The sequence below is a fragment of the Pieris napi genome, chromosome 1 (genome assembly GCF_905475465.1).
Source record: "Pieris napi chromosome 1, ilPieNapi1.2, whole genome shotgun sequence".
Lineage (NCBI taxonomy): Eukaryota > Metazoa > Arthropoda > Insecta > Lepidoptera > Pieridae > Pieris > Pieris napi.
Genome location: NC_062234.1, coordinates 3,477,098 through 3,504,814, shown reverse-complemented (window position 1 = coordinate 3,504,814; position 27,717 = coordinate 3,477,098). Strand labels below are relative to the sequence as shown.

At 37.8% G+C, this 27,717-nt stretch overlaps 1 protein-coding gene across 2 annotated transcripts in view; it reads left to right on the top strand.

Moving 5' to 3' along the window:
- Positions 1-27,697, top strand: part of LOC125054809 (baculoviral IAP repeat-containing protein 6) — a 46,371-nt gene extending 18,674 nt beyond the window's left edge. Inside the window, exons 23-59 of one of the 2 annotated variants that reach the window (XM_047656930.1) lie at positions 292-568; positions 802-977; positions 1,073-1,148; positions 1,760-1,888; positions 2,959-3,214; positions 3,544-3,770; positions 4,131-4,302; positions 4,671-4,754; positions 4,927-5,052; positions 5,556-5,695; positions 5,829-5,988; positions 6,398-6,631; positions 7,228-7,513; positions 8,085-8,308; positions 8,609-8,811; positions 9,349-9,569; positions 10,100-10,323; positions 10,865-10,960; positions 11,472-11,622; positions 11,708-11,850; positions 12,914-13,144; positions 13,699-13,956; positions 14,037-14,183; positions 15,245-15,468; positions 16,610-16,835; positions 17,417-17,625; positions 18,210-18,368; positions 18,600-18,780; positions 19,047-19,209; positions 19,382-19,499; positions 21,117-21,237; positions 21,827-22,044; positions 22,489-22,728; positions 23,478-23,666; positions 24,635-24,769; positions 25,412-25,579; positions 26,450-27,697. In XM_047656930.1, coding sequence (XP_047512886.1) covers positions 292-568; positions 802-977; positions 1,073-1,148; positions 1,760-1,888; positions 2,959-3,214; positions 3,544-3,770; positions 4,131-4,302; positions 4,671-4,754; positions 4,927-5,052; positions 5,556-5,695; positions 5,829-5,988; positions 6,398-6,631; positions 7,228-7,513; positions 8,085-8,308; positions 8,609-8,811; positions 9,349-9,569; positions 10,100-10,323; positions 10,865-10,960; positions 11,472-11,622; positions 11,708-11,850; positions 12,914-13,144; positions 13,699-13,956; positions 14,037-14,183; positions 15,245-15,468; positions 16,610-16,835; positions 17,417-17,625; positions 18,210-18,368; positions 18,600-18,780; positions 19,047-19,209; positions 19,382-19,499; positions 21,117-21,237; positions 21,827-22,044; positions 22,489-22,728; positions 23,478-23,666; positions 24,635-24,769; positions 25,412-25,579; positions 26,450-26,461 — 6,604 coding nt within the window. In that variant the 3' untranslated portion in view covers positions 26,462-27,697. Of the gene's footprint in view, positions 1-291; positions 569-801; positions 978-1,072; positions 1,149-1,759; positions 1,889-2,958; positions 3,215-3,543; positions 3,771-4,130; positions 4,303-4,670; positions 4,755-4,926; positions 5,053-5,555; positions 5,696-5,828; positions 5,989-6,397; positions 6,632-7,227; positions 7,514-8,084; positions 8,309-8,608; positions 8,812-9,348; positions 9,570-10,099; positions 10,324-10,864; positions 10,961-11,471; positions 11,623-11,707; positions 11,851-12,913; positions 13,145-13,698; positions 13,957-14,036; positions 14,184-15,244; positions 15,469-16,597; positions 16,836-17,416; positions 17,626-18,209; positions 18,369-18,599; positions 18,781-19,046; positions 19,210-19,381; positions 19,500-21,116; positions 21,238-21,826; positions 22,045-22,488; positions 22,729-23,477; positions 23,667-24,634; positions 24,770-25,411; positions 25,580-26,449 lie in introns of both variants that reach the window. The other variant, XM_047656923.1, reaches the window with a different exon arrangement.
- The last annotated feature ends 20 nt before the right edge of the window (positions 27,698-27,717 follow it).

The following is a 27,717-nucleotide window of genomic DNA, read 5'->3' as shown; positions in this document are numbered from 1 at the left end:
AAACAATTTCGCTTGTCCACTCATTGTATTAATTAGATATGGGCACCGCTACACGCGAAAAAGGTTGATCTTATGTTTATCACCGCTATGCAAATGATAGCACCGCTATTTGACGTTATGGTGACACTTAACGTTCTCTAGGAAACCTACTCCGATGTTATTTATAGACAACGTATGGGTGACGTCACCCAACGCTACATTACGGCCGTTAGAACGGCACCGCTTTTCTAGGAAACCTAAGCTTTACCAGTTATATTGTAATTAATCCGTTGTATTACTAAACATTTACAGCACGCTATCGTCATGCGTGGACGCGCGACTTGAAAGTGGCCCAGCAGCGGCAGCGGAAGTGACGGCACGACGTGTGCTAGCGGCGACTGCGCTGGCACTTCCGGCGGCTTTACGCGCACCACCCCATCGGGCTTCACCTCTATCCCCTGGGCCTACTTCACCTCAATCACCGGCATCACCGTCTTCGCCATCGTCGCCACCGGCTAGACACAATCCACCCCTCGCACATACCCTATACGATGTGTTCAGACACCTCGCCTTGGAGTTTAAAAATCAGGTATGGATTCGTATTGATTTTAGGGTAAGATTATACTCGTATATCAAAATTAAATTGTTTTTACACATAAGTGTCATAGTGAAGTCTGGTCTCTGTATTATATATTAATATAGTGTAGGCTAGGCGTAACTCCGGATCGAAGGACCAAATGCCTCAAGCTCATTTATTGGATAATCATTAGAGTATCACTATTAATCGCTCACGATATTTAACCGAAATGTTTTGGTTTTTAGGTGGATTGCACATTTATGGAAAACGTGGTATCGCTGTGGTTAACTCTAAACGGGTCTTCGTGGGGCAATAACTGCAGTAGTGGGTGGAGTTTGAACGCACTCACGGTTCCCGCCGACGCGCCACGTATTCGTTTCGCCTCTGACACCGTTGTTGCGTTGCTTGAATCGCTTACAGAGTACGTATTCAAAATATGTTTTAACGTTTATAAAATTTCCTCAGATTTAATGGTTTCTGTTGCATATGTAATGATATTTAATGCATTTCTTTTAGATTGAATAATATATCCCTGCGTTGTTGGGTGCTGTCTATGCAAGCTTTGGCTTGGGTTGCAAGTTTCCCGATACAAGTGAGTTTTTTTTACTATATGTATGTCGTGGCCAACTAGCTTAATTAGCCGTTCAATGAACAGCCTAGCCTTTTAACTAAACGGCGCCGTTTAACTAGCGGGCTGATATCTTTCAGGCGTTTGTTACAACATTTAATAAGCAATTAAGCCATTCGTATGATAGTGACCATGTGGCAGAAATAAAAGAGATGAAACATCTGACATTAAAAATATTTCTTTAAAAATCAAATTGCTTGAGTCACTCACAGCTAAATTCACATTATTATTTTCACTATACTCTTCCATTATGCTTGTTGTTTGTCTTTAAACTTTAGAAAACACCATCAAAGTTGTTGTTTGCCGACACCATATTGACAGTTTGAAGAGTCGCGACGCTAGCCTAGCCTAGGTGTCAGAATATGAAACTAAATTTAAATAAGTAAGTTTCAGTCTAGGCTAGTAATGAAACGTCATCGATCCAAGTCATTTGCCTAGCTGTTTGTTGTTAAACGGCGCTGTTTCGTTAAAAGGCTAGGCTGTTGATTGAACGGCTAGTTAAGCTAGTTGACTGCGACATGTATATCAGAGATAAAATTTATAAATACATATTAATTTCCTCTTTTATTTTATAGACGGAAGGCAATACGCAAACAATTGGTCGCGTGATCCTTGACTGCGAATACTTTGTTCCGGCGCTCGTTAAGTTCGTCTCCATAGACATCGCAAGTGACGGAGCCGTCGTGTCTTCAGAACCATATTTGGTAAGTGTTATTTCTTATATCTATATAAATAAAATCTCTTATTAGGGAGCGTTCAAGTATTACATAACGAAATGTTTAAAGATTTTAGAAGCTCCCCCCCCCCATGTAACGCACCATAACGTTTGTCTGTATCCCCCAGTTCTTTTTATTAAAATAAAAATGTTAACAATGTTAATGTAACGCGTTGTTATAATAAGCCCCCCTCCCGCACTGTAACGTTTCAAAAGACTCCCCCGTCCCCAAAATTGCGTTACGTACTACTTGAACGCTCCTTAAGTACTTAATGATATACTTCTGACGTACAGAAGGGCCCTGATATACGGGAACTTATAAAGAAAAATAATGAGACAGACACAATTACCTACACAGAAATGTGTATGCCGCTTGTCCTATGTAGGACTAAGTACTTCAGCCACTCCAGTCCACCTCAGTCTAAGAATCGTTTTAGATTTTATATTATTTATTTCTAAATCGTTATTCAAAATATACAAAACAATAATTAGGTCAAATAATAAAAATATGACTTGTTCATTTCAATGTCTCCTTTCTGCATGGATTGTGTACTCTTTTAGATAAATAGTATATTAGAAAAACACTTTTTTAACGGATTTGAAGTTATGTTTTATTTATAATTTACAATTATTTTACATAATTTTAAATGGGATCCAATAATATCCAAATTAAAATCTCAAATAAATTAATCCGCGAAAATAGAGGACAATGTGAGCCATTTGTGCCAAAACCCTCCATCATTTAGTCGATACCAACTCCGGGGAAATAAATACAGATAACACAAATTTTTCTACAGCTGTGATACTTTTTGACATTCAACACCTTTTGTCTTCAGTCACCGTGACCACGCACGCTGTATAGCACGCGAAACGTCGGTTAAATTTAAAATTATGTAAAATAATTGTAAATTTATAATAAAACATAACTTCAAATCCGTTAAAAAAAAAATTTCTATGTCTAAAAGTTATCAAAGACAATACTATAAATAGTATATTATTTATCGAAAAGTATTAGAGGGTTTTGCATTGGGATTTAACTTGGTAATCTGTTATAATCAGGGTGGCAGTACATCTTGCGCGGGAGCAGGTGCCGCGGGGGCCTTACAAGCGGTGATTTCCCGCGTGTTGATGCCCCGAGGGGGCGGAGGGGCTCTATGTTCTTTACGTGCCTTGTGCGCCCTCAGTCAGACTCCGGGTGCACTGGCACATCACGCTTTAGATCTCCACGCTGCGTTACTTCGTGCTGCTCATTCACTGCTGCCGTCACTTTCAGCTAAACACACGCAGCACGCCCTACCTCTCATTGAGGCTATTGGTAAGTGTTGACTTATTTATGCCTACTTTTTGTAGAGATTTTAAGATTTGAACTATGATAATTACTTTTATTTTTTCCGGCGAGTTTAAGTAATTTTGTTATAATTTGTTGTATAAAACATTTCACGGTTCTAATGTTCATCCACCATTAAAAACGTCTATTTCTAAAAAGATATATGTAAAAAAATACCTTTAATAGTCATCAACAATTTCCGTCACATTACCAATGTGTGGGTGCAATTTGTAATATATTAACATAATTATTAAAATAATGTATTGATGTGAGTCATATATTTCTTGTAAGAATCATAACACGTAATATTTTTTCAGCGGATCAGTGCAGTGGCTGGGTTTGGTGGGGGGGCGGATGGCGCTCGGAGGGTTGGAACGAGGGCCGTAGCTCGGGCTGTGGCGGGCTGTTGGCGGACGTGTTGGCCGGCGCAGGCGCAGCCCGCAAGCCGCCTCATCGGCGAGCAGTGCTCGCATCACTGCTGCTGTACTGCCGCAAGCTGCTAGCTCTCCCTCTACCGTCCACCAGAACTGACAGGCAAGATCAGGTGGGTGTTAAAAAAACTCTTTAAACTAGATTTGCGCTGTAAAATTTTACTAATATTTATGTGGTATAGAATATGCGAACGATTTATGATTGTATCACCTTAACATTTTGTACCATATTCTTGCAAAAAATAAATTATTATTATTATTTATATTAAAAATATAATTTTTGAGCTTTATCAAAAATCTTATATTCGTTAGTAAAAATTATGAAGGAATTAAATTCAAGTGTAACTAACGTTTCGTATTTTAGTTATTCGTATAAAAAATCGCCTTAGAAACAATTCGGTCAAAATTCAAACGAAGTTTCAACTTTTTTTTTACTATGTATTAAATATAATCACATTTTAAATGTGTCATAGCCCGCAAGTCCTGAAAGCACGGCTAGTGGCGGCAGCGTGTCTGGGAGTGAAGAATGCCAAACAGATGAGAGTAAGCAACAACAACAACAACAGCAACAGAGCAGCCAAGAAGGCACCAACGTTGAGGACGAGAGGAAACAAGTACCGAAATCACCATGTCTCGCCGATACAGGTAAAATGGGTTCCTGAGACTTTCAACCAAACTTTTGAGTTATATTGGAAGAAAATAATCTCTTTTTGAATACATTACATTTTAAAAATCAATCAATCAATCATGAGTTTAGTCAATCTGTCTTTCGAATCATCTTTCAGGCAATATGCATTTTTGGAATTTAATAAAACTTCCAAATGGACCAATTCTTTTTAAAAGAATTTTAGAATAGATTTTAATTGAATTGCAGAATTTGGATTCATTTCGGAATTGGGAATAATAAATAATACATCTAATAGAGAATAATCCAATACTTTTATGAACTGATTTCTATAACAGAATAAAAATAATTTTATTGTAATATGTAATTATATATTTTGTGTCTGTAGTTTTACAACATCCCAACATCATGGAGAAATTCTACAGAACTCTGTCAATGTGTGATGGCATGACAACAATGGTGTTGAATTCGAGTAAGTTGGTGGATGGTAATATTTTTTTTATATTTATTATAGAAATACTATTTTATAAATTCAAGTTGAGTTTTGATTTTTTTGTGAAAAAAAATACATTGTAATTACGAGATGTATCTCGTAATTACAATGTATTATATTATATGTGTATATTAAAGATTTTTTTTTAAAGGCGGAAACGTGGAAACCTCTTCAGATCAATGTTCCCTGAAGGAAGAGATATTTTGGCTGGTGGCGCACATTCCATCCGTCGCTGCCAACCCCGCACTTATGCTGCCATCTCTTATCGAATACTTAAGTAAGTTCTTCATTATATTTATGAAACAGCATTATATCTAATATATAAAATTCTCGTGTCGCGGCGTTTGTGGTTAAACTCCTTCAAAACGGCTTGACCGATTCTTATGAAATTTTGTGTGCATATTGGGTATGTCTGAGAATCGGACAACATCTATTTTTCATCCCCCTTAATGTAAAGGGTAGTCCACCCCTAAATATTTTTTTTTATTTTTAGATAAAAAAATTTTATTATACAGCATTAAAAAATACATACAACCCTAATTTTCACCCCTCTACGATCAACCCCTATTTTTTATTATGATATACATGGCAAAACGACGTTTGCCGGATCAGCTAGTACTTTTATAAAAAAATTCTAGATTACCTTTTTCCGTAATTATATTTTTTTTTCAGAAAATGTTCTGCTTAACTCTCATATCTATATATATACATAATCATCAATATAATTTTTTTAAATATATTTAAATTGAATGAGAAGTAATAATTACTTTATATACACAGGTAAAGATGAAGTTGTACACTTGTCGCAAGCAATGCAACAATTACTCCAGCGACTACTCGACAAGCCAGAGTTGTTAGCAGCATTCATAGATGCAGGAGGCATGGAGCTTGCTGTCAGGAAACTTAATATTTGCCATCAGGTATGGAGGCCCACTTCACAATTTCCAAGAACATTAGTTTTAATGTTTAAAATCAGAGCGCCTTTTGATTATCTGAATTAGTTAGTTCCCACGAAACGTTGATATCAATATGAAACCACGCGATCTTCGACAGGCCGGGCCGAGCAGCAGCCAGGGTCTGGTGTCTTCCCTGATGAACCACCTGAAGCTTCCACCGCAGCTGATGAACCTCTCGACGCCTGCTTCCAGCAGCAAGAAAATCCAACCACCAGCGGTGGAGGCGACCGACGGTCTCATCAATATTGCACCATTCTGTAAGTTCAGTTCTGTTACATCGAATTAACTTTAATTACTTTATTTTTTTCTTTAGCTGGCATCACTGCCTACTAATTCCAGGTTTAGTAAACCTTTTTAAAAAAAAATGTTACCTTTACTTGTGCGTTTCTTACTGCTTAAAACGGGACGTAATTATCACCCGCCGATAAAAAACTTTGAATGTGGAGCACTGCACTTAATAAAATGGATAAATTAACTAACAATAAAATGTATGTATAGACTCAGATGTTTAAACTTGTATTGAAATTGAAAAATGTGTCCGGCCAAAAAGGTTTGCCATCTCTGACTTGTCAAAAAATGATAGCTGTCAGAATTCGACGGAATTAAAAATCTGAGTATTCGTATATTATGTGTGCCTCATTCTTCTTGTATAATCTCGTGTCACAGGTACAGTGACATGCGGCAATCCAACCGCGCAAGCGGCAGACGTGTTATTGGGCACGACTGGCGAGAGCTCGCGCGGTGGTGGTGGCGCTTGTGCGGCGAGACGCGTACGCGCCGCTACTTGGTCCTACCACTTCTTCAGTGCTGATGATGCTTCCATCGCCCTGTCTCTGCACCTGCCTTATGCTGTGCGACTCCACGAAGTGCAACTCCAACCTCACCTCACCAGTCTGGCCAGTAAGTATTATTTCATATATAAAATTTTAGAATTTTTTGAATATAGTTTTCATCAGTCTGGCAAGGAAAGTAAAAATAACTTAGATACTGTTTGATTAACTTACTTCCTGGTCAATGTATAACTTGCTGACTTAGTAGATTCGCCAGCCTTAGTAGTTTAGTGCTACTGTTCTCTCTTAATCTGATAGGTATTTGAGATTTGGGAGTGATACTTGTGACTTTATATCCTACCCTAAATCTTTATATATATAATTCTTCTGTGTGTATGTCACTGAACTTCTCTCAAACGACTGGACCGATTTTGATGACATTTTTTGTGTGTGTTCAAGGGGATCTGGGAATGGTTTAGATTCACAAATCAGCCCGGCAGGTGGCGCTGCAGTCGGTACTTTCATACTTTAATATCCTAATAGCTTGAAATATCATGCAGGACAACGTCTGTGAGGTCCACTAGTTTTTAATAATACTCTGATAAAGGAGTATAATGTATTAATAATTATTATACCTTTAAGAAGTACTGATACAGCAAGAACTGGAATAAAAATAATAAATTGACCTTGAATATATTAAACCTATAAAATAAATTTCTTCTGTAGCGTGTCCCGGTGCCGTGGGAGTCGAGGCCGGGTGTGGTGGGACGTTAGCGCCGCTTGGGCCACCGCAAAGTACGGCTGGCATGACATTTATCCGACTGGCGATAGCTCGACCAGTAGTCTGTACTACCGTACAGTTGCGTCTCTACCGCCCTCGGGACTGTTCCAACATGGGCTTACTGCAGTTGCGACTTCTCGCTGCCCCAGCGTTCGCCCCACAACCGCCAATACCCACACTTCCACCTTCGTCCGACTTGAACAATACCACTTATACAAGTGATACCTCTGGGTAAGTAACTTCTTCTATACGAAAGAAAAAAGATTCTTCCCAAGATTAGTAAGCGAAACCATTGAAATCAAAAAACACCCCCAATTTCAATAGAGAAGACGGCCTAAAAGTGTCAAACACCTGGGATCCAATAATATCCAAATTAAAATCTCAAGATAAACAATCCGCGAAAATAGAAGAGCGTGAGTCATTTCTGCCAAAACCCTTCATCTTTTAGCGATATCAACTCGGGGGAAATAAATACAGATAATTCAACTTTTTCTACAGCTGTGATACTTTTTGACATTCAACATCTTTTGTCTTCAGTCACCGTGACCACGCACGCTGTAAAGCACGCGAAACGTCGGATTTTTTTTAATTATGTAAAATAATTATAAGTTTATAATAATACATAACTTCAATTTTCTTTAAATGTGTAAAAGTTATGTTAATAAAAGACAATACTAACTGCTTTTATAACTTTACCACTGTTGTTGAGCCAATAATTTTGTGCTTAAGACTGGTCTACTGTAATATTTATTGAATTTGTAACAATTCTGTGTATATCTAATTTTTCTTTTTTTTTAAACAGAAATAACTGGGCGAGCGTGATATGTGCTTGTGTCCGCGGACGCGCCTCGGCTAGTATTGATATTGCAAACGCAGTACGAGCGTTGTGCGGTGCTCTATTAGCGGGCGGGCCTCAAGCTAACCACGCCCATCAAGCGCTGTTGGCCGCTGCCCGCGCACAACCAGAGCTAAGAGAGCCGCTTATGGAGCACCTGCTCGATTTGGATGCGCATGCGCATGCATACGGTACGTACTTTTAAGCGAGATCAAAATCTGTTTCCGTGTAATATAGTTAGAATTTGATGATATTTGCTTATGATGATATATTTAAGCTTCTATGCCCAGATGGTAAATTTTGTGTTCAAATAATGCGCAAATTACGATTAATTCAATTCAACTGGTTACAGTCCGAACTTCATCAAAATTATTATTTTTTTCGATATGAGGTACCTAAGAAGGAGTCCTAGCGATCGATTTATTATTATTTTTATTTTCTTAGTCGGACGTATTTACACGGATATACTAAAACTTTGAAATCTCAAACAGCATTCCAACCAACACGTGCCGGCACCAGCAGAACGAGCAACTCGGGCAGCATGAGCAGCGTGTGTGGCGTAATTCAGGCGCTATGCAGGTCTTGTGCGCCCGGTACACTTCATGCCTTCCTACGCTGGTTGCCGCGAGTCGCTGAGAGAGCCCTGCGTACGCGGGCTGCTCCATCTGCTGCAATATTACATACTCTTGCTGCGGTTAGTTTCTATACCTTCAAACCTAAGGTTTTTAATTCACATTATATATGGCGAAATAAAAAAAAAGGGTGCGTGTACTTATGTACGCGCGTAAGAAGTTATACTTCTTTGGCATTATTAAAAATAGTTTTTGATTGCATGCAAATAATTAATTACAATTAAATAATCAAAGACTGGAAAAGGAGTCATTATAGTCAATAAAGTTCAGTTTACATTTGAAAAATTAAATAAATAAATATTTATTATTATTCTCTTACATTAAGTGTAACATAAATTCTAATATTGTTCGAATGTTGTTTTTAAATTATGTCCAATGCCGTAGCATCTTCCGTGGACAACTTCATTCTGTTAGTTTTGTGTCACGGTGCGCGCGCATCGTAAAATTTCACTTTCATCAATTTGTCATAACGCGCCTAAAGAAGTATAACTTATATAAGTCAATGAATAGACTTTTATATGAGCTCACTTAAAACCGGGGTTGCCATCTTTAAAAAATTTTAAGCCAAGACTTTTAATTTTGTATTGCAATTGTAACAGGTTCTATGGAGCACGAAAGAAGAAAACTTGCTGGATGACATAGAAGAACTGATTACGGACGACGTGTTCGAGCTGATCTGTACTTGGGTAAAGGAAGTGAGTGAGGCGAGTCTCCTGAAGAAGTCGCTGGACGCGGTGATGTGTTCCATGTGCTTTATACGACCGGACCTTTTCAAGATGCTCCTCGAACGAATGGAAATACCGATGGATACAGATGAGAGGTTTCTAATTAAATCATTACTGTACACAATATGTTATACATGAGCAGTGTTGGCCTAGTGGCTTCGGCGTGCGTCTCTCATCCCTGAGGTCGTAGGTTCGATCCCCGGCTGTGCACCAATGGACTTTCTATGTGCGCATTTAACATTCGCTCGAACGGTGAAGGAAAACATCGTGATGAAACCGATGAATCTTAGACCCAAAAAGCCGACGGCGTGTAGGCACTGGAGGTTGATCACCTACTTGCCTATTAGATTGAAAAATGATCATTGATCATGAAATAGATTCAGAAATCTGAGGCCCAGACCTAAACAGGTTGTAGCGCCACTAATTTTTTTATACACGATATGTTATTAGTAATAGTTTCTAAGGCTTATTCCAAAAAAGAATTTGGGAATACTCTGAATATTTCTTGAAAGAAAATAAAGGTTTATCATCGATAAGCTTTCAAAAACTTTTTTTGTAAGTGAAAAATTATCTAAATCCGCGATTCCGTGGTTAAAGCACAATTGCAGCTACCGTAATGTTTCAGCATGGAAGCGCAAACAGACGACACAAAAGTCCGTCGTCCGATGCAAGCGTCGGTGTCAGGCGAGAGTGGAATATGGGTGGGAGGCAGTTGGCCTGCCGCTGCTGCTGCTCGGCGCCTGCGAAGGCGTCAGCTCACGAGCATCGCCGCCGCTGCTATGTCCCCGGCTTGTACGCTCACTTTGCTGCACTCGCCGCTGCCAAACACGCTCATGCACGCTGTCGCCGGTGAGTTGTTTTAACTCAAACTTCTCTTTTATTTTGTTTATCTTACACTCTCTAGGGGAGCGTTCAAGTATTACGTCACGCAATTTTTGGAGATTATGGACCCCCTCCCCCCATGTAACGCATAGTAACGTTTTTCTGTACCCAAGTATAGTAAAACGTTTCGTGATCACCTAGTGACTCTTCATACATAAAAGTTACCATTATGTGGTGTAAAGTACTGGAAATTTGAAAAGAATATTAACAATAACGCTTAATTCAATCCCCGCCCTGCATCGTAACGTTTTACAAAAGGATCCCCCCCCTCAATATTCGTTACGTAATACTTGAACGCTGCCTAGCGGGTGGATTTGAGAGTGTACGTAACACACCGGGGTGTACGTAAAGTACTGTCTAATAAACCCGACACTCAATGTTCATTTTTCAAACCAATTATGACATAATAATACATTAGTAGATAATATTAAAATATATAAAATAAAATCACTCCATGTATATCTCCTTCAGCCAAATAAGAGAATCTATTTATTTATTTTGTTTATAGATTTTTGTGAAGCAAAATTGGACCAAATAATCTCGCAGAGTAATCTATCGGGCGACATTGACATGCTTGATATCAGCGCTCGAGAATTGAAAGGCGGTAAGATAAATAATATTTTCTAAAAGATCATAAATAATAATTTATTGAAGTGAAACTTCTTTATCGGGGTTGGAAAAAAATTTACACACATTTGTCACATTTTTCGGTTACGCGCCATCTTTTTCTTGTCCCTACCACGGTTGATCCGAAGAGATTCGAAGCCATTAGTAACAAAAATATATAATAACGATAACAATGATAGTAATACTAATAATTCTATTACAATTAATGAAATTCTGTAATAATCTTAGTACTACATAGTAGTACAGTAATAAGTTAAAATGAAATAATTGTATTTGTATTCATGTCTATGATAATAAAAGCCTTTTGTTAAACTTTATCTAATTTAACTTTATTTAACCAATTTCTGTAAAGTTGCATATAGTATATCATTTTTCGAAAAATAAGGTCATAAAGAAGTTTCACTTCACCTAGTATACGCACATATTTTTTTTTGTGTTATTAAGGACAATACTTGGTGTATGTGAAATAAATAGAGTATAAATTACAGAAATGGCGTCTATGGACACAGTGTGTGACATAGTTGAATGGGCGCGGCTGATGTGCGCCGAGCGAAGGTTTAAAGACTGGCTTGGTGCCGCTGGTTCAGGCTTCTGGAAGCCGTTGCTGAAACTTCTATGCCACCCTAGACCAGTTGAAAGGTATTATTTTTAGTAAATGATAAAGTATGGAAGATTTGGGAATCTGGTGTTATATCATTTATGAATAAAATTCTTATGTGATCAGTTCCTGGCGTGAGATGAGCCAATACGCAAAGTTGGAAGAGCATACGATCCGTCTGTTCTCCGAGTTGACCGTCTGCCATTCGCACAATCAGAAGCTCTTCGCTTCAACACTACATAATATTCTGGACTCTATGCATTGTACCGGTGAGTATTGGCTACAATATGCAAATATAATATTTAAAGTCTAATCTATGGCACTAAGTTTGCAGAATGAAGAATATGATATTATTACATAATCTATATATATAAAAATGAAACCCGTTTTCCGTTGTCACGACATAACATGAAAACGGATTGACCGATTTGTCTGATTTTTTTTTATAATATACCTTGAAGTACGAAGATGGTTCTTACGGAGAAAAATTAAAATAAAATTGAGTGAATCAGTCTTAAAACAACACTTTTCTATATTCCCATACAAAATATTCGTAATAATACTTAAAAGTGAATTTGAACTTTAATACTATAGCATAAAGTTCAAGTGTTAGTGGAGGGGTTCCGGGAAGGTAAATTTTTATTTTTTGACATAATGTATTTGTTGTCTTATCAATTTTCTTTTTTTATCTTACTAGCTAGACCGGTGTCCCGAATAGCAGAATAAGTATTTTAAACAAATAAAGAATCGACTGTTAGACGGTACGATGTTCGCCAGGCCAGCTAGTTATATGATAATTATAATGATGTAATAATTTATTATACAATCAATGAATACAATGAAGTAGACAATACAGTACCTTTTTTAAAAGTGGTAGTTAAAGAATTCTTTGAAGTTTTACTTCTTTAGGCGCGTTATGAAAAATTTATGAGAGTGAAATTTTACGATGCGCGCGCACCGTGACACAAAATTAACAGAATGAAGTTAGTGGCGCATGTTGTCGCACGCACGCCGCCTCTGTTCACTGTGTATTTATATTTATAATATTTATCCACATGTTTTGAGTTTCTACATTTAAAACACGTGTTTTCATTATACAAGTGCTAATTTTATATGTGCGTCTGAATTATAATCAAAAGTAATTTAAATCAAAACTATTTAATATTAGAAAATATTTGTGAAAAAACTGTGCTCATCAACCTTCCTAAGTGCTTCAATACAATTGAGGTTAACTATCCGTATGTATTATTAATAATGCCAAAGAAGTATAACTTCTTACGCGCGTACATAAGTACACGCACCCTTTTTTAATAACTTCTATATTTGTGTCAGGTCCAGAAGGCATATCCGGCTTCACTCGGTCACTGATCCTGAGGCTGGTACTGTCGGGTGAACGTGCGACGGTAGCGCTCCGGTGGGCGGGAGGCTCGGCCCCGCCCTCTACTCCTTCAGCTGTGCCGTCGCCTCCGGCCCCTTGCCATCCGGCTGCGCGAGCGCATGCTATACTCACGCTGCCTCTACACACTACTGTGAGGACGCTGCTAGCCGAACATCGACCACCTAGTTAGTATATAATGTTTGAGATTTTTTTAGTTTTGAATTATTTTGTTTATGTTTGTTTATTTGTATAATATAACTAGCAGACCGGCCAAGCGTTGCTGTGGCTAAGGTTTTTGTTATATTACATAGTAGTAAACTATTCAAGGGAAACGGTAAGAGAACACCAGTCATGGAGACCACCATGCTTTATTGGTGGTTATGCCATTCAATTGTAGCTTATGAAAAACGTTGGTACTTTCAACACAGCGCCATCTGTTAGAATTGTGACTATTAAATAATAAACAAATATCTTACAATAAAATAATATTGCGGGCATAAATTAAGATGTAAGCTATCCTGTCTTTTAAGTTGGATCAAACTGCACACGATGTGCAAATTTGATTGAAATCGGTTCAGTAGTTTAGGAGTCCATAGCGGACAAACAACGTGACACGTAATTTATACATATTAAGATATTAATATGTATTTATTTTATAGCCAAGCTACAATAGTTTTATTTTTATTTGTGAGTTTCGTTATCGTTATACATATTAAATTGCTTTATTATCTCCGTTCAGTGCCGGTAATGGAAGAAGGCAACAAGATCAGTTCTCACAGCGTGCCCAGCTCTTCAAACGCGTCAGTGCTGCGAAGTGCATCAGACCCTGCGATCATGACTGTGGCGGAGGCATGGGAACTATCCCTCGCTGCCGCCAGCGCATCCAAAGACAAACGGGTCAAAGACGTAAAGAACACCACCCTCAAGCAGCAGAGCAGCAAAAAGCGCCAAAGCAAGCCCAATGCTGACAGTAACAACCCGCTCGCGGTTATGGATGGTAACATTAATATTTTACCACTTTGTGACCACCCTACCAAAAAACTTTTAACTATGTACCTTATTGTAATTTAATTTCAGATTTGTTGGAGTCGTCGATCCGAGTTCAAGCAAATGGAATAGAAGGGTTTATTCCAGGAAACACTACTCTAGCGCAGCTTTGTACAGCAGTGCCGCATGAGTTTGGGCCCCATCTGACCCTCACTCTTCATCTTAACACCACTGGTGGTTAGTTACATTTTATAATCATTATTTTTTTCAATTTATATAAACTTTAATTTAATTTAATATAACAACATAAAAGCTAAAACGGTGTGTTACGTTTGATAAATTTAACGACGCCACCTTAGCTTAGTGCTAATATTGAAATATTGAAATTTATAGTATAGAGAAGTAGATTTCGTATGAAAACTATTATTTACCGTGATTTAAAAACGATATAAGTGTTATATGTTTGAAGCGTGTATATATCTACCTAAATTTATGTGTCTCCGTCTGTCTTTGTAACGGGTAAGGGAGCGTTCAAGTATTACGTCACGCAATTTTTGAAGATTATTGACCCCCCCCCCCCCATGTTACGCACCATAACGTGTTTCTGTACCCAAGTATAGTAAAACGTTTCGTGACCACCTAGTGACTATACCTAAAAGTTACCATTATGTGGTGTAAAGTTCTGGAAAGTCGAAAATAATATTAACAATAACTCGTAATTCAATCCCCTCCCCCCATCGTAACGTTTTACAAAAGGAACCCCCCCACCCAAAATTCGTTACGTAACCTGAACGCTCCCTAATACATTATACAATAATGATAATATAAATTGTTAGGTGCAAATCTCTACTTTTTAACTGTATTAATAAAGTTGATTTATTGACGTGATAACGTCTTTAAAATCGTTTTAGTCGGGTGACATGTTCAGAAACTTGTGTCACACCAAAACCTCACGAGCGCGATCGCAGGTATAACGAGAGAACGGACCGATCTCCCGTCTCATCTCGAGCGCTGCCAGTCATTCCGTGAATGTATGAAGAAAAATGTATATCATAGTCGAATAAGTAAACTTGTCATTTTACACCCGAAATTTATCATCAAAAGTGTGAATAAAACGATAGGTGTAATTTAAAATTTGAAAAAATTGTTATCTTCATTAATTCCTTACTTCCCAAAAACTTATATCACCAATAAGACGTTATCACGTAAACATCTCGATCGTAAACCTACTTTACAAACAACCAATATTTTTTTGGTATTAAGTAGACCTCTCGTATTAATAGTTCGTACTATTACAGAGGCATCATCAGGCCCAATGTGGGAAGGAGGAGGCTCAAGCAGTTCGGATTGTGGCAGCTCTCGCCTCAGTGGCGGTGCTGTCCTGCGTGAGTTTGGCGCCTGCGGTGGTCTGGCGTTGGTGGCCGCCCGCCTGCCGAGGCCCCATGCGGCGCCTTTGCCGGCCCCGGCCCGACAACATCATTCGCTCGACCTCGACTGGGTCAAGCTAGACGATGCCTATGAGGTGATACACTCTCCTGAATAGATTTAATGTGAACTAATCACCGGGTGGATTGTTTCATACTTGCTATGTGCCTATGTGATCTAGACACCTACTACCTACTCGTTTAAAAAAATCGCTTTACTGACGATAGTTGAAAGTGACAACGTCATAAGAAAATACTGATGGAATGGTTGCATTTTTCAAAAGAAAATTTTAATTTTATTTGTTTGATAGATATTTTGTTTGGATATAGAGAAGGAGGTAAATGGAAATCACAATTGTATTGATCAAGTTACATTTATTTGTACGCATAAAAGAAAGACAGATGTCGAACGCTGCCGAACGCGGAGGCCTATTGTGCCTCTTTGTCGCTCGTTCCGCTCTCTCGCTTGCACTTGAAGCCTTAAATGGAACGCCTCATAGCGAGGTAACGTCGCATAAGTCATGTTTTTCGTGCAGCCGGCTCCATCGAATTATAAGACGTTGTCACGTCAAAAACAATATCGGTGGAAGGGAAATATTGATCTACTCCTTGTCAGGCTTCGGCATTTTGATTGAACGTAAATAAAAAGAAAACTCAGTTTTGTACCGCGAATCCCGAACATATGACGACCAATATTTAAGCCATGACTTGTTTAAGCTATCGCGGAATATGGTTAAAAGGGGCATTAAGAATATCCATAGCGCACGATCACCTCCATCATGATCATATCCAACATGCACGCACACCTTCGTATACTTACACTCACTTTTACACCATCATACAACAAAGACAAATTAGGTATGACTTAGTTGAATGGATGCAATAATTTTTATTGTTTGTTCCCTTTTGTAAATTTTTGAAAATTTTTGTAGGTAACTATTAGGTATTCCATCTCTGGCTCTTAGTGTTATTGTTTGTTATTATATATAATTTATGTTAGCTGTAGGATTACGAAATAAATAAATAAAAAGATTTCGCGTACACGATGGTCGTAACGTATTATTCATTAAAGTTTCACTCTTAATAAGTGTTGTTAATCAACGACACCTTAATGACGCTCGCGATATTCGGCTTGGTCCTTCGAGCCGAAATATTGAAACAACCTACCCATAGTGGTACAAAGAGTTTTGGCCGACATAATCGAAAGATCACGAAGTTGAAAATTAGCTCTCGTTCCAGGAGGTGATGGAAATAGGTGTGACATCGGCGGGCAACGTGGCTGTGAGCGCCAATACCAGTTCTTCGGAAGAAAGCAGCGCATGCGCCGGTGTCCCCTCGCATGCATTAGTAGCGCTCGCTTTGCTCCTCAAGCTCAGGGGATATGCCCATGCATTACTTGAAGAGGGGTCTAAAGCCGTGCATTTATTACGGCTGTTGTTGGGTGTTGCGCACGATGAGGACGGACGTGAGTTCCAATTTCCTTGACGTTGAAGAAAAGATCATTTTTATTATTAAATTTACTCTATCTTCGAAAATACTAATATTATGTACTATAAAATATTTTTATGTAATTGACACACAAAAGTGATCTAGTTTATAAAAATAAATCTTACGTTATAATTAAATTAATACACAATTGCCTTATGCTTTGTTTCTGCAAAATCGGTGTTGTTCAAGAATGGATGACAATTGTCTATTTTGACTTTGACACATGAACTGGAAATGGTATAGGTGGAGTTAATGGTAGCACCATTAAGCCGAAACAGCATAAGCAGTTGGTAATGACCGCTGTCGCGTGTGCACTGACATTATATCGTATTATCTTATTACAATTACTAAGGCACTGGATGTGCTTGGAGTAGTGGACACTCACCACCGTAACACACGGTAATACTCACCACCGTTGGTGGTAAGTGCTAGACACGCGATAGCTGAACCAGTGAATTTATTTATACCGAAGGACCATCCTGGTTACAGCTTGCGGGGGTCCTCACACTTTATTTTATCATATTGTCATAATAACTAACATTTAGTGACATATTTCAGGGAGCATTGTAGTGAGCGGCAGTAACAGTAGCGGCGTCACCTGGTCCCTTGGCACGCTGCCCTTCCGCGTAGTGGCTCGTCTGCTGGAAAGCGGTGGCCGAGGGACGGATGGTCGCGCGCTGCGGGACTCTCTGTTGCGTCTGGGCGCAGTTCGACTTGTTCTGGCCTGTCTGGCTGTCTTCACACACCATAAACCAGCCTCAACTATGGTCAGTGAATAATAGGGATTTTCGGCCATTTTTTCTATACTATTATATATATAAAAATATATACTATATACATAGAAGAAGTGGCCGAAAACTACTACTACTACTACTATTGCTATACTTTGCTTTTGACGTGACAACGTCTTATAATTCGATGGAGCCGGCTGCACGCACGAAAAAACATGACTCATGCGACGTTACCTCGCTCTGAGGCGTTCCATTTAAGGCTTGAAGTGCAAGCGAGAGCGCGAAGCGACAGAGAGGCACAATCGGACTCCGCGCTCTTCAGCGTTCGACATCTGTCTCTCTCCTACTTGAGTGAGCGATTCGTGACGTTGTCACGTTCAACAATCGTCAGTAAACCGACTTTACAGACAACCGATTTTTTTTAAATACTTAGAGTAGCCTTGGTGTCCTGAAGGTCGGGCCCAATAGTCTTATTGACTCCTGTTTAGTCTATTTCATGTTATGAATGTATTGCTTAGGTTACTGGTACTGGTTTAAACTGGATTTACCTATATCTTAAGATTATTATTTAAGAAGTTTTATAGAAGAATAATCTAAAATGTGAACATTGAAAATCGTAGAACGCATCGTCAAACGGCACGGGCAAAGAAGACAAATCACAATTGTATTGGGCCAAGGGAACCGGTTTCGGGACGGGTTCTACGCAGCAGACGTGGGACGTGGAACAGGCTCTTGTCAGACAACGAATTGAAGAGGAACACGTTACTGTTCTTCTCCAGGTAATTTAGTATGGAATATATATATTGCAGATGTCTAACCGTCTATTATCTCTCTCATTTCATCACATCGTAAACAAAATTTGATAGACAGAGACGAAAGATTACTTTAGTCAAAAGTGCAATTAGATCATTATAGTGTTTATAAATAAGGGGCAATAAGATAATAATAATTTGGTCATATATTTAACGAAATTTAAAGAAGTTTTAAGACGTAACGTATATTTTTTAAAGGTGTTATCATCGTATATGAACCCTGGAGAGAAATGGCCGCCAGAAGAAGGCTCGCAAGAGGCTCAAGATTTGGAGGAGACAGAGGAGGGCGACACACAACACCTTCCTGCAGAGTTCATTGACCTCGTCGCCAATAGCTCGCTTTTACCCGCCATTTGCTCTTATCTTAGGAATGACTCGGGTTAGTTCTTTTACTTTATACGCACTTTTTTGTTTATTTTATTTGAGAAAAAAATTTAATTGTATCTTAATGTTTAAAGTCTTAGATAAAAATATATTGTATTTGTATATCCCACTCACAATTTTTGGTTTCGGCGATAACCTGAAATTTTAAAATAATTTACCATAGACAAGTAAAGACCATGGAATAAGTGACAATTTCATACCAAATGTTGATCTTTAAAATGCTTTTGAAAATAATATTAATAATGTTGGTCATCTGTACAGTACTGGATATGTCTCGACACATCCCGTTGTACGTGTGCGTGCTCCGAGTGGCGCGTGCGCTCGCGTCGCTGCGATGTCGGCGGTTAGCGCGCGCGCTGCACCCTCTGCCTGCGTTGCTGCACAGCATGAGTCGCACCACCAACTCGTACGCAACTAAACTTAGGTAACTTTTAACAAGTTAAAGACATAAATATTTAACTAATAAATGTAAGAAAATGTATCCTTTAGATTATGGCCAATATCAGTGATTCTTTTGTTTGTGTAGTTACTTAACTTTAAGTGGATCCACAGTGTACATTCAACTCTCCTATATTTGTTTATGTTTTATTTTACAGAATGAGTAAGAAGAATATATTCGGGAAAATGACGTATAGCCAAAGATTTAATACTTCGAGTAATTCTGAACTGTCGGAGGAAGATGAAGGTCTCGCATCGCTTATAGCGGATATTCAGGTGAGAATACTTAACTTAATAAACTATGTATAGTCCTTTTCATGAAAGAAGTCCCCCAGACGCGGCGCTGCAATCGTATGACGTAATGTTGCCATTTATGAGTAAAAGATTTTCCTATTTTATTTACATTTAGCAGATGTAATTTATCAAATAATATTATTTTCTGCATACTTCGATGAAACAATATTTCTGTTATGTAAAAAGTATATTTTTATTCACTTATATTAGCGGTGTTCTACCTACTTACAGGGAAAAGATGAGAAAATAGGGTAAAAAAAAGCAATACAATTTTTTATTCAGAGTTTTATTACATAATTGTTGGGTTACAATTTTTTTCGAAGTATACGCCGCTGTTATACCTTCGTTTGTAATTCTTGTTACAGTCTTCTCTGACTCACCTGCAATTAAATTATGAACAATTCAAAATAATAGTAACTTTAAGTTTATAATGCTTATGTAATATATGTTTTAATTTCAGTTACCTAGTTTCATCACGTTATGTATTTATTCAATTTTATAAAATCTATAAAAGCCCCATCAATACAGCAAAAAATTATTAAATGGCAACTCTAAAAAGTACCTGTTATGGCGGCAACTCTCTTCCGAACATTGTTTAGTGGTATTAAAACACCTTGATTCTTATGTTCCGCTTCACAGAACTCTTTCACCTTTAATATCTTTTCTCGAGCCGAACTTTTTACAACTTTTGGCATTGTAATAAAACTTTAAAATGCACTAAGCTAGTTAAAAATTCACAAAAATCTACCACAACAAACGAACTTGATAACATCGACGAATGACAACATTGCCGACCTGTCAAATTTAGTTTCAAAATTCACCGCGGGACTTTCATGAAAAGCACTATACGCTCGATTTTTCTCCGTCATATAGAAAAAAGAAATGCGCGTCTCTGGACGGCCGACAGAAGTGCTAGCTTAAACTAATCTAAATTGAACTATTTATTATTAAAACTGTTTAACTTGAGAAAAGCTAACGCTTATCACTTAAATTTGATGTATATTAATATAATAATATAAGGAAAAGTTATTTTTTTAATAAAACCGCTGAAATTTGTTTGAACGTTTCCAGTGATTTGTTTTACCCTTGAATCGATTTGTGATAAGAGTTACCAATCATGCTTATTGCATCAATGATTATAGCTTTTACGTATGTAAACACGCTGCCAACGCTGCCGTATGCGTGAGAGAAAGGGAAGCTAGACAGACTGGCGCCGTAACGCGTTACGTAACAAAGAGGTTTAACCTTCGAAGTTATCACTTTAAAAAACTAATCATGAATTATTGAAATTACGCTTTTCTTTAATGTAGATTCCCTAATATGCTTATATAACGTTAATTATTTGAAGTTACAGCAACGATAGGAGTTTTAGAAAATGATTTTGTAGTATTTTGTGTTAAAGACATATCAAATACCAGGCAATAGATAGATCAGCCATAATACTCTTACGCCGATCTTTTGACAATATACGATTGTTACAGACTGAAGCTTTTCTATCTCGAGAAAAACCTATTTGCTATGATTTTATGCTGTTTTTTTTTTCATAGGAAAAACATGTCCTTTCCGAGAGATTAAACCAGAGCTGTACTTTGTTTTCAGGCGACATCGGCCCTAATGTGTCGATCGGAGAGTGAGACAGAAAATATAGGCGTGGCCCGATCAGTGCGTGGTGCCAGTCGAGAGGCCAGATACATAGAACTTATGCGCACAATGCAGTTTGGTTTGTAACTAACTTTTTTCCACACACTAACATAACAACACAAAATCCTTTTTTAATTTAATACACTACTGCAATCACGAATCAAATACATACTAGAAGGTTTTAAAAAAATATTTGTTTTTGTTCCACGGAAGACTTTTTAAGCACTGTCTGCAGTCAAATAATGAAGATTAGATTAGATTTATCTTAAATAGAAAATAAGTAGGTGTGGAAACACAAATTGGATACAGTTTTTCTGTCCACCAGGACGTCGAACATTTAAATAAATAACTTATATACTAAGGCCAGTGACATATACACTATAACATTCTAACCATTTAAATTGTACGTTTTACGTCACAAATCAATTGAAACACTCCACAGTTAGCCGACGCAAGAAACCTGTTCTTGACGAGAATTCTCATTCGAATACAGGATGTATTCCTATATTCGAATAAGAATTAAATGAAGAGGATGTCTGATTAGCATAATGTTTATTATGCATAATTTATAATTGTTTGATTTATGGAATAACTAATTTAAATTTAATATTATTTCTTGTAATATTAGTAAGAAGTGCATGATAGTTAAATATAAATGAATGTTGCAGAAACATTTGAAATGATAGCGGAGGAAGCGGAGGGCGGATTCCGCTTCACGGTGCCGTATCACTTCGAAGGCACAGTGCGTGCGGCGGGAGAACGCACTCACCCCGCGAGGATGAAGCGCCTGGCGCAAGAGGCCGCCACTCTTGCCACCAGTCTGCCGCTCTCCTACTCTTCCTCTGTCTTCGTGCGCACCGACACCGACCGTCTGGACGTTATGAAGGCGAGTGAATTTTAAAGAATGTTTTAAAATAGCTAAGTAGGTCATTATGCTTCTGTGCTTGACGTGCCGACGATTTTTTGGGTACAAGGCAAGCCAGGTTCCTAACGATGTAGTAATGAATAACATAGAAAGAAAATTACCGTCGAAACTTCCTCCTTCCTTTTTTGAAGTCGGGTAACTCCAGCATTTTAAATCAAACAAGAATGTCCTACTAATATTCTTAGCGTGAAAGAAATGTATAGATGCATAGGTTTCAAGTTCGTTGTGATTTAGGATAATTAATAAGTCTTCTATATTTATGGGACCTTTATACTGATGGTAAACTAATTTAAATAGTTTTTTAAACTAAGATACTGTTAATAATTCCATAGTTGTATATTATAGTTTTAAATATATGAACATACCAGTCCTAGAAGTGAAAGCTGAAGAGTATTATTACAACAGGTTTTAATAACGGGTCCATCCGACACGCCGTACGCCAATGGGTGCTTCGTCCTGGACGTTTATTTCCCGGCCGAGTACCCCGCGGTGCCCATGCTCATCAACCTGGAGACGACGGGTCGCCACTCAGTGCGTTTCAACCCTAACCTTTATAACGACGGAAAGGTGTGTCTCTCCGTTCTCAACACCTGGCACGGCCGCCCCGAGGAGAAGTGGAACTCGCATACGTCTAGCTTCCTACAGGTACAATTTTTAATATACTATTATTTACACGGTCAGGGGGTTTAAATGGGTAAAAACGACTGCGCTTCATGTCTATGTACTAACTCTTTATTGCATTCCATAGTAAATAATGTATAAGAAACGCGAAACTATGTTAAAAAAAGGGTGCGTGTACTAAGTGCGCGCGTAAGAAGTTATACTTCTTTGGCTTTCTTTATTTCTTTTAAATATTAAATAATTAATAATAAATATTTAACGTTAATAATTTAATAATATTTAGTATATTATTCAATTATTAATTAATATTAATAATAATAATTATTATTATTTTATTATATTCTTCATTCAATTTAATAACTAGGTATGTTTCATAAACTTTTAACTAAGTAGCAACAGGTCTTTGTGAAAAAGCATTGCTAAATTTCTTTGAAAAAATAATTAACTCCTTTATTTGTTTAAAAGGTACTACAAAGGTCATTATGGTAATTCAAAATTCTTGGCATAGCTGCTAAATTCACGCATATTCTATTTCTTTTTACTTGTAGATTGTCTTATTCCCATCTCGCTCGCGCACGCTCGGCGCCCGGCTGGTTTAAAAATAATTCGTTAGTGGGCAACTTCATACTGATAATTTTGTGTCACGGTGCGCGCGCATCGTAAAATTTCACTCTCTTAAATTTTTCATAACGCGTCTAAAGAATTATAACTTCAAAAATTTAGCAATAATTGTTTCTATTCGGCGCCATAACGCAACCACGACGTATGCGCAGGTGCTAGTGTCGATCCAGTCATTGATCCTGGTACCGGAGCCGTACTTCAACGAACCGGGCTACGAGCGCAGTCGCGGGACACGGGTCGGTAACAGCGCTTCCTTGGAGTACAACTCGAACATCTATCAGGCCTGTGTGCGCTGGGCCATGCTGGACCATCTAAGGTCGCCGGAACCCTGCTTCAAGGAGGTACGTAACGAGCATGAGCATTTGGTGTTGTGCTTAGGTCTTGGGTGTTTAAATATGTATTTATATGTGTTAGGTCTATCTATGTATATATAATATGTATGTATATCCGTTGCCTAGTACCCATAACACAAGCTTCACCAGCTTAGCATGGGACTAGGTCAATTGGTGTGAATTGTCCAAAAAAAAAATAAAAAAAATAAATGAGTCCTGGGGGCTTTGTCAAGATGACTTAACAGTAGTGTATGTAGAAAGCCGAGTCCAGTGTTGGTACTCTGTTACTTTAAAATTGCTAAGCTTGGGTCTAGTCAATAATATGAAACCGAGCAAGCTAAAAGCGTCTACACACAACCCTTAAATCAGAGGCAATTTCGAGGAAGTGGTGGGGAACACCCTAGATCGCCTCGTGTGTAAGAAAATCGTACCCTAATTTGAGTATGCTTCTGCCGAATCGAAGTATGAGCCGATTTCATCCCCACCACCATTTCCCCGAATCTCTAAAAGAGCCCTAAAATTAGTCCCAATATCGCCACTGATTATAGGCCGTGCTTTAATATTTAATATACGGGGCCGTTTGTGTATTAGGTAAGCAATATAGGGGCAAGGGGGGATTTCTTTGATTTTATTATTTGGTGATTACGTCAACACAAATTATTTACTTTTTTACACATATTACCCAAACATCGTCTATGCTTGAAAACGAAATGCATTTTCGAAGATTTCAACAAAAAATTAATACGTTTATGTATTATTAATTTTAGGAGCTTTGCTTACTTTTGCTGTCAAAAGGAAAGTGAGGGGAGGGGGGGGATAAATTGCAGTAAATCTGCTTACGTAATACTTGAACAATTAATAAGCAAAAATTGAAAATTAACAATTTTATCATAAAATTCATAAAAGTTTTAATTTTACGTTCCTTAGATTATTGTAGAAATTAATATTGAATTACTATATATTCATGTAACTTGCAGGTGATACAGACGCACTTTTGGATAAAGAGAAACGAGATAATGCAGACAGTAGCAAACTGGATCACAGAACTGGAGGGACAGACGGGTGATGAACGGACCCAACGGACCATACACCTTAACCTCATGGCCCTAAAGGTACACTGTTTAGACATCGGTCACATTGTGTAACATTAAATATTATAAACACACGCCGATATCATTTAAGGATGTATAATTCATATTGTTATCTAAATAACTGCATGTGTTTCAAGGATTTTGAAAAGGAAAATTATCATTATAATACCGGTTTTAACTTAGCTTTGATTTCTGCAGAAAGAAAAGAAGCCGCTTTACGAAAACCAATTAGTGAAAAGGATTATATGTTTAATATACCTTGTATTTTTTTCTTTGATTCAAAATGGAGTTTGTGATTTGGATGGGCTTTAGTATAATGTTACACAGAAGAATAAAGACGCAAGGAAGAAGTGGTCATTTGATACCTTCTTCGTTTCTTCCATCTTCGTCTCATATTCATCTGAACAATACAAGTTTTTTAATTATTTAAAGAAAAAAAAATCAGTGGCGCTAGATTTCTGAATCTGTTTCATGATCATTTTTAAATCTAATTGGCAAGTAGGTGATCAGCCTCCAGTGCCTATATATTTATCGTATATTTTATACTGTGGTTAATTAAAAACTACGTCGACGCATTAATCCCTATTTTTTTAAAACAAGTTTTTTTGTAATATAGTGGTTTATTTTAGCAATTAATGTGAACGTTAATATCTTGGTCTCCAGCGCCACTACGTAAAGCTTCAAGAGGAGTTGGCGCGCCTCCCAGTGCCCCCGGGGCTGGAAGAGCTGGACGAGCCTTTCCAGCTGCCGGCTGCTCCGGCCCCGCCGCCTGCGCCTGCGCAGCCCCCGCCCGCCGACATCGATCACGATATGGAGAAGATCGTCGCGCAGGTGAATTGATTACATGTTTCATTTGAAAATGGAATTTCAAAATATGTTTTTTTAGTTGAAATGAGCAGTGTTAACCTAGAAGCTTCAGCGTGCGACTATCATACCTGAGGTCGTAGGTTCAATCCCCAGCTGTGCACCAATGGACTTTCTTTCTATGTGCGCATTTAACATTCGCTCGAACGGTGAAGGAAAACATCGTGAGGAAACCGTCTTGCCTGAGACCCAAAAAGTCAACGGCGTGCGTCAGGCACAGGAGGCTGATCACCTACTTGCCTTATAGATTACCAAATGATCATGATACAGATACAAAAATCTGAGGCCCAGACCTAAAAAGGTTGTAGCGCCATTTATTATTTTATTTCTGTATAAATCTTCACCTAAATGTGAAATTGTTAATAAAAAATTATGTCTTCTATAAAATTTCATTGCTTAGTCGTTTAACTCGGAACTCGCCTAGTCCCATAGCAACTATTTTGGGCTTGAAGGCACAAAACTACTATTGCTTTTCAAAAACTTCAAGAGTAATTTTTTACCCATTACAATTCTAACAGAAACAATAAAACGGCAAATGAAATTAACATTTAACTACTACTATTACCTTTTTACAAATTACTACCTAAACCTTTGCAGCGTGGTTTTCGGGGTTTCTCCGCTACGTTGCCGTGTGTATTTAACACAAAAATAAAAGACAATCGATGACTTTTTCAATTGCAATTCAATAAGCTCATAGTAAGGTTTATCACATTAAAATAATTTAAAGACTCAAATAATTAGTCAATCAATGGATTAAGAGACTTTATACATATTTCTCATAAGTGCTTCTTGTCTGCTTCCCTTCATTCGAACCTTCAACACATTCTGCCCTTTCAGATCCTCGAGTGAAGAGTGACGGATGGCTTCTGAGCGTCAATTGCCCGAGCGCCTTCTTGCTGCTCGTGTACCACGAGCACACCAGAAGACTGTTGTACATAAACTTGTATTACTTGTGTTGCAGTATTCACACGTGAGCCAATTCAATCAATGTTCACGTGCCGTACGCCGGACACGTACGTAACGTAGCCGTACAATATCTTGCATTGACGTATAGAGTTACCAATTTCAGTGTGCAGTTGAATTTGTGTCCGATTCGGGATTTGTGTGGTTGCCTAGCGGTTTACTCGAACCAATTTCTATGTAAACAGATTTTTTTTACACTTTGGGTTATTTTGAATTTTATATTAATATATGAAAGGCGACCGCACAATTGTGTAAACATATGCTTATTAATAGATTGTCGTGGAGGTTAGATAAAATCCAATTGTTCGATGTCAACGCAGACCGTAAAATGCATTTAGCTCGATGTCGTAACGTCTTTAATATAAAATAGCTGAAATGTTTCCGTATATTTATTACGCAATTTTCGACGCTTATTATCTGGACGTGATTTGCGCGTTTTGGTAAAGTATATTTTATTTGTAACAGTTTCGTTTATAGTATGTTTTTATTTAGGCGACTTAACTTAGCGTTTAGTGCTCGGTTTAGTTTAACATGTATTGTGATATTATAGGGTTCATTACCCGGTAAGTTATTTTATGGCGAACGACCGCATCATACTCAAATAGTGTATAGCGCGCGATGTGAACACAACAGTGTGATTGTTTAGCGAATTTGAATTATTGCTTCATATATTTAGAGTTTATTTTTCAATACCTCGTGTCGCGTGTACATATCCAACAGAGCGACGTCCCGCCCCGCGCCGGACGGCTCCGAAATAACTATGTATTATATTATAGACATGTTAAATTATAATTTATGTATATAAAAACTTTGCATTCTTTTGTATTAAGATTATGGTACTGTAAAAATTGGGCACCGAATTAAGCTTTGGAAAATAAGACAATGAAGTTATTTTCGGATTTAGCTGTGAAGTTTATTTCGTGACAATAATACTTTAAAATTATTTTGACTCGTACATTATGTAACTCGGTAGACATCTGAAGGAAAAGGAGGCCGACAACTTTATAGTAACTGATGAAATTCGCCTGAATTATTTTGTATGTGTACGTTTCTGCCAGATCATTTCAAACCTGTTATATTGACTGTGAAATTCGGGATGTAAATAAAATTTATGTTACTGCATAATTTGTTTTATTTATAAT